The sequence below is a fragment of the Eptatretus burgeri genome, chromosome 14 (genome assembly GCF_056783735.1).
Source record: "Eptatretus burgeri isolate ZD-2024b chromosome 14, Ebu_testis_v1, whole genome shotgun sequence".
Taxonomy (NCBI): Eukaryota; Metazoa; Chordata; class Myxini; order Myxiniformes; family Myxinidae; genus Eptatretus; species Eptatretus burgeri.
This window is the reverse complement of record NC_140974.1, coordinates 71,809,365-71,822,063: the sequence shown is the minus strand read 5'-3', so window position 1 is coordinate 71,822,063 and position 12,699 is coordinate 71,809,365. Positions and strand designations below refer to the sequence as shown.

The window sequence follows — 12,699 nt, the reverse complement described above, 5'->3', positions numbered from 1 at the left end:
CACCGAACTCCAGGGCCGTCCATGGCGACCAACGGTCAGCGCCGGTCAATGTGCTGCCAGTCTGTAAGCCATGCGGCCCGAGCTGCACAGCGTGCCTCTGCCTGGCCGCAGCCCCACTGGGCAGAGAGGCAAGAGGCTATTCGCTGTCCGTGGGAGAAACCCATGGCTGCGATGGTCAGTGAAGACCGACAGCAAGATGCTATGGTAACACATGCACAGACCCGAACAAGATGTGTGCCACTCGCGTCCCGCTCCGTGTGCGATAATAAATGACCCCAGTACTGCACGTGGGTCCGCCGCCATAGAGCATGCGGTTATACATCAAAAGTGGTGCTGTGCTCAGCACCAGCCCCGATATGTCATTCGTGTCCTGCTCTGTGTGCGGAATTGAGGGAAAAGATTGGATATAATCATTAGACGGAGATTCGGATTGAAGAAGAGGATAGATAGAATAATTAAATGGAGATTTGGATTGAAAAGGTAGATATTTAGAATTATTAGACGCAGAAATGGGTTGAAAAGAGTGCGCCACGTGCATACTGTAATTTGGTAGCATTTGGTTGGTTGTTCCTTCTATTTCCTCGGCACGGCATTCCTGCAACGTGCCGTTGGGTTGGTTATCCTGGTCTCGGCATGGTATTCCTGCAGTGACGCGCTCGTGTTGGTTAGTCTTCTAGTCGCCTGAACAGTGGGTGGGGGGTTGTCGTTGCGCTGTATGTGCTCCGTGCAGTGCTGGCATTTGTTGTGGGCTTCTACTGCTGCCCTTGGGTGGAAATTACCGCTGGGCTGCACGTGTCCCGTGCAGCGTGATTGTTTGGTTTTGGTTTTCCACAGGTTTTACAGGTGGGTGTCCGAGGGCAATGCCCGCTGGCCTCGCGAGGCTGCGTTTTTTTTTTACAGATGGGTGTCCGAGCGGAGTGCCTGCCAGCCTCACGAGGACCCCTTGCTTGGATTTACCTCAGGAATAGAGAAAAAGAAGAGGAATGACATCAGAGATTTAATCAAACCAAGCTATGAGATTCACACAACGCAATGTCCCCTTTGTGCCATGAGACAAGAAGGAAAGGACTATCTGAACGTATATTAATAAAATAACTGTCCGGGGACCACTGTATGTTGGCTGCCATTGGTGTTGGAGGGATGCGGTTTGCAGAACTGCAACTATATATATATATACATATACACACACACACACACACACACACACACACACACACACACACACACACACACACACACACACACACACACACACACACACACACACACACACACACACACACACACACACACACACACACACACACACATAAATACATATATAGATATATAAATATAAAAATATAAATATATATGTATATACAGTGCATAAATATATAAATATATATGTTTATATATATTTAAAAAAAAAAATGTGTATATATATATATATATATATATATATCTCTTAAACCCTGTGACGTGAGAGGCGACCAGGGTTGCGTCAGGAAGGGCATCCGGCGTAAAACCGATGCGAAATCATGATGCGGATCATAACGGATGATCCGCTGTGGCGACCCCTAACGGGAGCAGCCAAAAGATGAACATATATATATATATATATATATATATATATATATATATATATATATATATATATATATATATATATATATACATATATATATATATATATATATACATATATACATATACACACATATACGTATATGAAAAGTGTATATATAAATATGTAAATATAGATAAATAAATATATATAGATATTTAAAGATAAAAATATAAATATATGTATATACAGTGCATAAATACATATGTATACTGTTTATATAAATATATATGTAGAAAGAGTGCATAAATACATATATATATATATATATATATATATATATATATATATATATATATATATATATATATGTATACATATATTGTTACGCATTTCGGTCCGGCCGGCGTGCGATCGGCCACGTCACTCAAATCACGACCACGTCGCCCACCGGAACGGACAATTCAGTCGTGACCCTGCGTGGAACTACCGCCAGGAGCTAGTCACGGGTGGGTCTTTCGACCACACCACAATCGTGCCAATCGGCCACCCGCACAGGATATGGTTGTTCGCCAAACTCGACCTACCTAAGTACCTGTGCGGGTAGTTAACCGGGCGATCGTACCTCGCCACTGGCCGGCCGAGGACACGAACCGCTTAAGCGGTCCGTTCCGTGCTTCAGTGATAACCGAGCGGTGTTATCGCCGGCCCCGACGGACGTGATTATTTACCGGGTGCTTACACCCTTCTACCAATTCCTTCCGTGATGCAAGATGGAACTTTCAAACAAAGGAAAAGACGCAACGAAACGGGGAACAGTTCGACAAGTACATTTATTGAAACCACACGTATGCAGGCAAAGCAATGAATAACAATTATGCACGTATGTACAGCACACAAATAGAAATGCAAAGAAAGAATTACTACCGACGAAAGCAATGTACATACATGCACAGTCACTTCGGCAGTTCTAACTTGTTGGACATGGCGCCACAGCATGCATACAAAAACCCAAAGAAATAAGTGGAAGAGAAAGGACTTCCCTTTTTGTGGCCGGTGAGTCCCTCTCCCACGACCGTCAGCGTGGTCGCGCCTGGCCCCGACCTCTCTCGCGGCCGGCGAACCCTCTCCGGCACTCCTCGTCCGGACGCGCAGGTCCACCACACAACCGGCGCTGCAGCATCTCCCATCCGTGCCTCCGTTGACAGGCCACTCGCCAAGCCGCGAGCGCAGGACCTCTTCCACCGACAACACAAGACCCCTTCCACCGAAAAGACAACCAGCGCCAAGAAGAAGATGATGACCAGCCCAGAAGCTCAAAAAACCAGAAGAACACAGGAACTCTCGAAGACAAGGAGACAGGAAGACTACTCAAGGTCCGTGCTGTCCGCCTTTTGTAGCGCGGGGCTCCGCCCTTTGCTCCGCCACATTTTCGGCCCCACCTCCCTTCGAGCTTCTTGGAGAAGCCTCTCGAAGGAGGTCGTGCCCTCTCACTCTCCCTCCACCCCGACCCGTGCGGGGGCCGGGGGAGTCAGCTTTGGCTCAGGGCCAGGGAATTATTCCCCCAAAAAGAGGCCCCCACCCTTTCTCACCTTTGACCCCCAGCTCGGATCACACTTCCACCACACCGAGCACGGAGAATTTAGGTGGGAGAAACAGGCGGGAAAAGTGCGTGCAGGCTCCGCAAGAGCTTTTATTCTGGCAATCCTGCGTGTGTTCTTGGACGGTTTTTACCGCGGAAACCGTGGCCGCGTGGTCCGTGGAGGACGGCATTCGTAAATGCGGAGAGTGGCGAAGATGGTGGTGGTTGTTGTGATGAGGGTTTGAGCGTAGTTGGTTCGTGGTTGTAGTTGGTGGCGATGGTTGGCGTTGTGGTTACGGTGGTTGTTGTGTTGTAGTTGTTTAGGGGCATTGTTGGTGGTGGCGATTTGGTTGTTGGGGGATGATTGGTCCAAAATAATGATAGAGAAAAGAAAAACGGCTATCTCAAAGGATCGCAGCCCTGTGAATACGGAAATTCCCTCTAAACAACGGTGGGGAAATCTAACTACACAATTACTTCTTGTCATAACTGATCGAAGGACCCTTTATAGTGTATTGCGAATTTCCACAGCCGTAACAACATATATACATATGTGGAGACACTGTTTGTGTTCCCCTCCAGTCATCAGAGAATTGTTAACATCCTTGCACTTTGGAAAGAAGAAAAGGGATAAATCTTGTTGTTTACCTCTGCACTGTCAAAGAGATTGCTTTGCCAGCCAAAAAGATTGCTTTGAAATAACACAGCTGGGCTTGTTATTGACAGCTTGTGGAATAACACAACTGGGCTTCCCAGTCCACGAAGGCACAAAAACATGGAGGAGGTGACCTTGCATGAAAGGAACAGAGCTGATCTTGTGCTGATCAACAATATGAGCTTGAAAGGAATTAATGACTATAAACAAGATCAATCTTGCTGACAGGTGGTCACGCAAGGGTCAAGGTAAAATTGTATATAAGGTAGAGCTAAAACTGAGCTTGGAGAGAGCTGGGCGAGATGGACTACTGTGTTCCTAGTCTCTTTCTCCAGATGCGCATATGTTTTTGGTGTCTAATAAACTCTTCTCCACCTCAGATCGGTGTGGACAGAACTTGATCTCAATCAGTGTGGACTTCACCGGATCTCAACATATAGATATTTAAATATAAAAATATATGTATATACAGTGCATAAATATATGTACTGTATGTATATAGAGATATATAAATATAAATATAAAAATAGATATATAAATGTGAAAATGTAATATATATATATATATATATATATATATCTTTCTGACCATTTTTTAAGTCTTTCATATGAATCAGCTTGGGTTTGAACCACCAACCTCCAGGACTTTGAGTGGATGCTCTAATCATTACACCACCGACTGATTAAATATAACGTGTTTTGTTGAAAGCCAATGCATAAGCGAAACACGATGCACTCCAGCACCATGATGTACATGCAAAACAACTGATGACTGGCTTTTCTTCTGCCCTTCTCCCCCCTTTTCACTCAGCTTTCCTCTTTATAATATACTCTGAGCCAAAACATTCGTGAAATCCTCTCCCTCTGCAAACTAGGTGGAGCTTAGATTTATTAGACTATCTACTTGCAGCCGCCTGGTTGGGAGGGAGGCGGAGGGTATTGGGGGGGGGGGAGATGACTTGCATCAGGGAAAAATACCAATGGAATAACCAGATCGACTTCTGCACTCTTTAGCTTTGTACGACAAACAATGCACGGGCAGATGTTTTTTTAAAAGGTCGTGGTGCGGTTACCAGGGCACAGTGGTCACGGCGATTGACATTTGCGAGTTCTGCGATGGTAGATGTGACACTGGGTTCCAGAAGATGTTGCCGCTGATCCAGGTAGCAAGTATGGATTTCAGCCAAACAAGCAAGATATCTGCGCACAATAAATGGTAAAAGCATGAAATTCAGATTTCTGCTCAGCACACACATCCTTCCCAGGACCCCAGACAAGAGTGGCTGAGAACATTTTGAATACGATAGCTTTTACAAAAAGTCAAATGATATCTCATTAAGGCTCTTGTCAAAAAAATCACTTGTCTTGTCAAAAATCTTGTCAAAAAATTCGGTACAGGGTGCCGAATGACAAAGGTATGTTCAGTTGTTAAAAAAAACTGACCGTTACCTTCCCACCGATTCAATTTACCCTGCTTTCAGAGGAAACTAAAATTCCATTTTCATCTTGACAAACAGAACAAGAAAAAGAGCAATCAGAGATTGCAGACCCTCACCAGGACTTGTTTTGTGTGGTGTTTGTGTAGTTTTGTGTGGTGTATTTTGTGTAGTGCTTGTGTACTCATGTGTTACATAATTAATAATAGATATAATTAGAACTGCCACTATACAACTGCTGGCAGTGATGACCGGATACCAAGATGTCCCGCTTTGATGCAACCCCACTTTGATCGGACACCTGACCCTGACCCATGACGTTCATTTTTATTCTATTGAATTTAGAATGGGATTAAAATATATTCAATTAAAATTATATTGAAGACCAAATAGGTACAGTCCTGCATTGGAGCCATCATAAGGAACCCAAAACAAGCAAAAAGAAAAGATGGAGTCATTCGGAGGAACCTGGATAGGATTCACATTTCAGCTACGACTCTTCTACCCTCAAACCCATCCAGGCACAGCCAAGTGAGACTTATTCAAAAAAAACCCCAAAAAATCAAAAAGAACCCAGTTTCAAAAAAATTAAATAATTCTGGCTGCCACACCATGTGCCCAATCAAGTTGAAATTTAAAACATATATTCCTCATCACTACTACCTCATAATTGTGAAGTTTCACGTCGATTAAGCGGTTCAAAATAAGTAATTTTTAAAGATTTTCGCTGAATCCAATATGACTGCAGGACCAAGTGACATCAATTATTCGTGAAAACCCTGGTATCCCCAAGGCTTGGGGAACATTTGTGTGAATTTTCCCCTCGATCTGTCCAGCCATTATGGAGAAGATTTTTAAATAAGTTTTTGGGGTAAATCCAATATGGCTGCCAAACCATGTGACCGATGATACCATATCTGTGAAGCTCATGGACAGGCAGTTTATACATGTAAAGTTTTGCCTCGATCTGTTCAGCCACTTCAGAGAAGAAGATTTTTGAAGGTTTAAAAAAAAAAAATGGCTGCTTAATCACGTGACTGATGACATCATAAAAAAATTTTTGTGGACCATTTTATCTCGAGATGACCCTAAAAATGTTCATACTGATCAGATGTGGCGTTCTACACATGCAATTATGACGTCTTAACGAAGGCACCTATGACATCATTAAAATAATAATAATAATAATAATAATAATAATCACACTTATTCCCCATGAGGAGTTTCAATTTTTTTTTTGGTGCGCTTTCAGAGGTCGGGGTTCAAAGTTTTTACGTTTTTCTAACATGGTTGCCACGCCACATGACCTATGACCCATGACATCATAATTATCAATAAAACATTCCACATGAGTAGTCGCTCTGATGGTGAAAATTTAGTCTCAATCAGATAAGAGGTTGCGGAGAAAAACATGAAAGTTCTGTGCAGACAGACAGACAAACAATCAAACAAACAAGATGTGCATGGCACGATACTTGCAAAATCCATAAAACAAATTTGACCTCAAAAATAATTGGTGGTTGAATTCAGTGACCTCTTCTCCTCTTCTCCTCTTCAAAGAAATATAACTCCTCTTCAAATTTCAAGTCAATCGGATAAAAATTAACAATTTTATAAATCCGGTCTACGTTGACCTTTTGGTCGATATTGACGTCAAAAATAATTGGCTAGTTGAATTCAGTGACTTGATATACAAATTCTCTTCAAATTTCAAGTCGATCGGATGAAAATTGAGGATTTTAGAAATCTCATCGAAGTTGTTGACCTTTGGCCAATGTTGACCTTTTTGCCTATGGTGTGGGGGAAAAATTTATATTAATGTATTTTAAATTGTAACAAATGGAGTTTCAGAAATGTAACTTCTATGCTGCAAATTGAATTGGCTGTCATTTCTGGCCAAAAGACTTTTGCCCTAAATGATAAGAAATGTGTTGTTCTGGAGTAGAGTGACCGAGCTGATAAATGAACCTTTGCTTAGAAAATGTACGAAGTGGCTTTTGTCTAAAGGACACATCTACAGTCTGGGTGAATATTCCCCAACCTCTCTCTCATGGAAGTATAAAATGTTTTGAAAGGCACATTTTCTTAGTACGAGCACGTGAGGAAGTATAGTTTCTCAGTGGCTCGTACTCCTTGGAACTGACCAAGTACCAAGTTAGAATAAAACTCTCTGATGTAATGTAGAAGTGAATTGAATCGGGTTGGTCTAACTGTTAACTAAAGTAAGCATAAATGAAATAGAACCAAATAATATTGCAATCAATGGGGATTCTTAAGTTCATTGTACAAGGGTGAGAAGTGTATGGTGTATAATTAGGAAATAAATTGTTTCACAAGGAAGGACTTGTGTGGACATCAGTTTTATCAGTGTCGATAGGGTTTTTTGTAGGATTTTATAATCAAATCGGACAAACGTAAAACTCTGTCTGAAGTCAAATAGGATTCCACAATCGACCAGTTAGAATCCTTCAGGAGGACAACGATCACAACAAGGTGGATTAAAAAAATCCACATCAGTTGGCGCCGTGACTCAGATTCGAACCGACGTTGGTGCGGTGCTCGTGACCGGAGGTGCTTCATCTGCCGGAGGCAGTGCCTGGAGGAACGACAAGTGCTTGAGCGAAGGTAAGGGAGAGCGCTCTCAGCAGGTAATGCATTTCGAACAAAGAAAAGTTCATTGTCAGATAATTTTATTGAGAGAAAGAAGAGGATCTGGCGGAGGGAGTCCGTTTTAAAGTAAACAATAAGTACTGTAGTTGTTTTAGAAAAGTGCTGGAGAAGAAGAGGAGGCAGATGACAAGAAGAGGCTCGTTAAGGAGCCAGATGCGTAATTAAATAGGCATGATGAAGCGACATGCCACATGTTTGCATTGATACGGACCGGCTGTGAGAGAGAGGCCGAGGACACGGCTGAGACGCCGAGATAGGGTTAAAATAGATAAATATTATAAGTTACCTGTTTGTAAGAGTTTTAAGAGTTACTTTTTGTTCATTGAACTCACTGGAAGTTTGTTGGCAGTGAGGTTGTTATATTATATTGTGTGGAGGTTTTACAGATTTGTAAATGCAATGATTTGCACGAAACGTTTTGTAGAGTGCAGGAGATGATTAACCAGCTGGGAGCATGGTGGGTGATTTGCATTGAGATGCATGTGTTCCTGAGAGTAAAAAAAAAAAATGAAACTTGTGCGATTCCAATATTCACTGCAATGAAACGTGTTCTGTTGGGATTTTGACGATATATTAACTCGTGCTGAGTTGAGCTGTGGGTCTGTTTGAAATGGCATGTTATACATTCTTGGCGTTGTATTTCCACGCGAAGGTTGCAAACTACACTGTGTGAGACCCCCTCCACTCGATCTGTGGGGGGTGGCCTATCTTTACACTGAGTCTTTGTCCGAGCCTTTGCTTTAGGTGTGAAATTTGATTCATATGCAGATTCAAGAGGATGAGATAGAAATGTGATTGGTATTGGGTCACATGATCACACGTGAGTCTATGAGATGCAATGCTGTCTAGTGTATGTGTTGAAGCCATGACAGAGTAATGCTAAACTGTGGGTTTTGCCTGTCAGAGTTTTTTTTCCTTTTTCTTCCCACTGGATGTGGAGAGAACTTCCTGTTCCTCGTTCCTTGGTGTTTGTGGCGCACCCTCTCGACTGAATCTGTTTAAAGTGAAGTCCATTTAGGAAAAAGTGTCGAAGTTTTATTTTACAACCATCGGGATTTTGAATAAATTGTGAAATAACAATTGTGAATGTGGATATACTGTATGTGATTTAAATGTAGAAACGTGATTTGGAATGATTTTAATGATTTGATGATGTTTAGCACGTGGGGCAATTCACAGATAATAGATGATTCCCTCGGATGGACGTTGAAATATTGTTTTATTCGTCTGCGAATGTTGAGGTTACCTGAACTTGTGCTGGGAAGGCAATGGCAAACAACCTAGTGTAACCCTTTGATCGATTCAGTCAAGGTAAATTCATGATTTCATTTGATAGATGCTGAAGATTTAATTTTTCATTTATGGATTTTAAAAGGAAATATTTTATTGTTTTGACCAAAAAGTTGTTTAAGAGAGTTTGGATGTTTATTTGTCTGAAGTTTAAGATGCTTTTCCAAGACTGGGATAAAGATTGTGGAGGGTGTAGCTGCATGTGTAGACAGTGTTTGAGCTGCAATATAAATGATATTCGCCTGATAACAGATTTGACAAGTGATTTGACAATTTTTGAACAAATGTTTAAAATGATTTATTTGTTTTGATAAAGGAAAATGGATTCGTAATTGAGAAGGTCGGAGGAAGTGATAGATGGTTTGTGTATGTGAATTGGAAAAATGGCAGCATGTTTGCTGTTTTGGTGAGAGAGAAGTGGATAGATGGAGAAATGTCAGAGATTTAAAATGTCGATGGAAATAGCAAATGAGATGGATGTTTTGAGTATATGTACAACTGGGATTTCTGTATATTTTAGCATGTTGTTTTGGGAAATAACAAGGAAAGGGATTAAAATATTGATATGACATATAATGCAAGTTAAATGCTTCCATAAGAATCTTTGTTAGTCTTGTAGAACTACATGCGCCCATGACGTTTATTGATTGGTGTTTAATTGATGCTTTGTTTGTTTCGGAGTGTTGAAAGCAGTCTTTGAAGCAATTTACGATTTCATCTAAATGAAGTTTGGAATGAAATTCCACACAAAGATTGGACGATGGGAGAAGCCAGATTTGGGTGATTGAGCATTCAACACATGATTATCCCTCCCCTTCCTGAGGAGATAAGATGGAGCAATGTGGGAAAAGAAAGAAAAAACCCACTGAGAAGGTTGAGCAAAGTCTTAACGTCGGCGTTGTGTGGTGCCTGCATGGAGGAATGTTCTCAGCCACACTCTCGATTGCCGCTCTGCAAATACATCGTGAACTTGCTGTGGTCGCTTCAATGTACGACAGGCCTGGAATTCCACACTACGCTCCTTCAACCCAGTGTCCGGCCCAAACTTGTACTTGCCCACATCTACCTTCTCCTCAACTCAAGGAGTGCTTCGATTGTGTTTCCCGTTGGGTGCTGCTCTATCCACACCCTGACCTGTTTATCTTCTGATTTCAGGTAGCATGTTTCCAATGTGTAACACATGCTGATGAACAGGCCATAAATTAAATGGAAACTCACTCATTTTCTGATATGAGCACTCGCTGCCATTGTTGATTGAACTTGAATAATGGAAATCTTTTCTCCTTCAGGAATGGGACATGGTAATCATGTGTAAGAAAAATTATTCAAATTTTCCTTAAAAAAAAAAACGGAGGAGTGTGGGGGAAAAATTTATATTAATGTATTTTAAATTGTAACAAATGGAGTTTCAGAAATGTAACTTCTATGCTTCAAATTGAATTGGCTGTCATTTCTGGCCAAAAGACTTTTGCCCTAAATGATAAGAAATGTGTTGTTCTGGAGTAGAGTGACCGAGCTGATAAATGAACCTTTGCTTAGAAAATGTACGAAGTGGCTTTTCGTCTAAAGGACACGTCTACAGTCTGGGTGAATATCCCCCAACCTCTCTCTCATGGAAGTATAAAATGTTTTGAAAGGCACATTTTCTTAGTACAAGCACGTGAGGAAGTATAGTTTCTCAGTGGCTCGTACTCCTTGGAACTGACCAAGTACCAAGTTAGAATAAAACTCTCTGATGTAATGTAGAAGTGAATTGAATCGGGTTGGTCTAACTGTTAACTAAAGTAAGAATAAATGAAATAGAACCAAATAATATTGCAATCAATGGGGATTCTTAAGTTCATTGTACAAGGGTGAGAAGTCAGGTCAGGTCAGGTATGGGAGCATGTGCCAGAACAGCGCGTCGCTGCGTCCACTTTCCGCCGGTACTCCAGGGGCCTCCGTCTGGCCATCCCCCAGGCAGATGCCAGGCCCATCCCCATCTCCTTGAGATGATGGTCAACCTGCTGTAACCATGAGGCACGTGGTCGGCCCACTGGCCTCCTCCACTCATGAGACTCCCTCGCTGAGAGAATCTGGTGAGCAGGATCAGCGTCAGGAAAACGAGCCACATGTCCATACAGCCGCAGCTGACGCTCACGGACTATGCAGGTAACAAATCTCATCCGAGTCTCTCTCAGCAACCGCTCGTTGGACACAAAATCCGACCAGCGATAGCCAAGGATTCTCCGAAGAGACCTGGTACCAAAGGAATTAAGTCTCCGTCTCAGATCCTTGGTCAAAGTCCAAGTCTCGCACCCATAGAGCAAGACTGGAAGTACCAAGGACCTGAAGACTCGGACTTTCGTCCTCCCGCACAGGTACCGGCAGCGCCACACCCCATGATCCAGTGAATCCATGACTCCCCAGGCCCGACCCAGACGTATATTGACCTCCGGCTCACAACCTGCGGAGACATGAATATCACTGCCAAGGTAAGTGAATCTATCCACGACCTCAACATCCTCACCACAAACAGACACAGACAGGACAGCAGCATCCAAGATGTCACCGAAAGCCTGGATCTTTGTTTTGACCCAAGAAATCCGTAATCCCAACGGCTCCGACTCCTCATTCAGCACCTCGAGGGCCCCCAAGAGGATCTCTAAAGTCTCCGCAAAGATGACTGCATCATCTGCAAAATCAAGGTCCGAGATCTTGACATTGCCAAACGATGCACCGCAACTTGATCTCTCCGACATCCTCCCAAAAATCCAGTCCATACAAGTGCTGAAAAGTGTGGGGGCAAGTACACATCCCTGACGAACTCCAGTAACAACTGGAAATAAGTCAGAGGCGGTACCACCACACTTCACAGCACTCTCAGTACCAGAGTAGAGTTCAGACATCAGATCGATCAGTTTCGGTGGCACCCCACGAAGACCAAGAATCCTCCAGAGGACATCCCGATTCACTGAATCGAACGCTTTACAGAGATCAACATAGGCTGCAAGCAGCCCCTGCCGAAACTCTCGTCTGCGTTCGGTGAGGACACGAAGTGCAAGGATACGGTCAATCGTTGACCTCTTTGGTGTAAAGCCTGACTGCTCTGGACGCTGGTGCTCAAGCAGATGGTGGCGAACCCTATCAAGAATTATCCGAGCAAAGACCTTGCCCGGCACTGAGAGCAGCGTCACCCCTCGGTAGTTGTTGCAGTCTTGGCGATCACCCTTCCCTTTCCAGAGAGGGACAACAAGGCCCCTCTTCCAGTCAGTTGGGATGATGCCTGTGTTCCAGGCAGAGCACAAAACTGCATGCAACGACGCGAGTGCAGCATTTCCACCAGCCTTGAGAAGTTCGGCATGGATGCCACAGATCCCTGGAGCTTTGCCCCGTTTCAACTGGTTCACCGCAGCCCGTGTTTCCACAAGCGATGGTGGACCACAGTTGATTCGAGGGTCAGCAACAGGGATTGTAACACCCTTGACGTCCAACTCGACAGCTGGGGGATCAGCCTGGTACAACCGCTCGAAGTAACCGGC

At 43.1% G+C, this 12,699-nt stretch overlaps 1 protein-coding gene across 2 annotated transcripts in view; it reads right to left on the bottom strand.

Annotated features, from left to right (window-relative positions):
• The window catches only part of COG3 (component of oligomeric golgi complex 3), a 59,152-nt gene that overhangs the window by 26,512 nt on the left and 19,941 nt on the right, over positions 1–12,699 (bottom strand). For both annotated transcript variants that reach the window (XM_085855503.1, XM_085855502.1), the window contains exon 10: positions 4,856–4,982. In XM_085855503.1, coding sequence (XP_085711629.1) covers positions 4,856–4,982 — 127 coding nt within the window. The remainder of the gene's footprint in view (positions 1–4,855; positions 4,983–12,699) is intronic.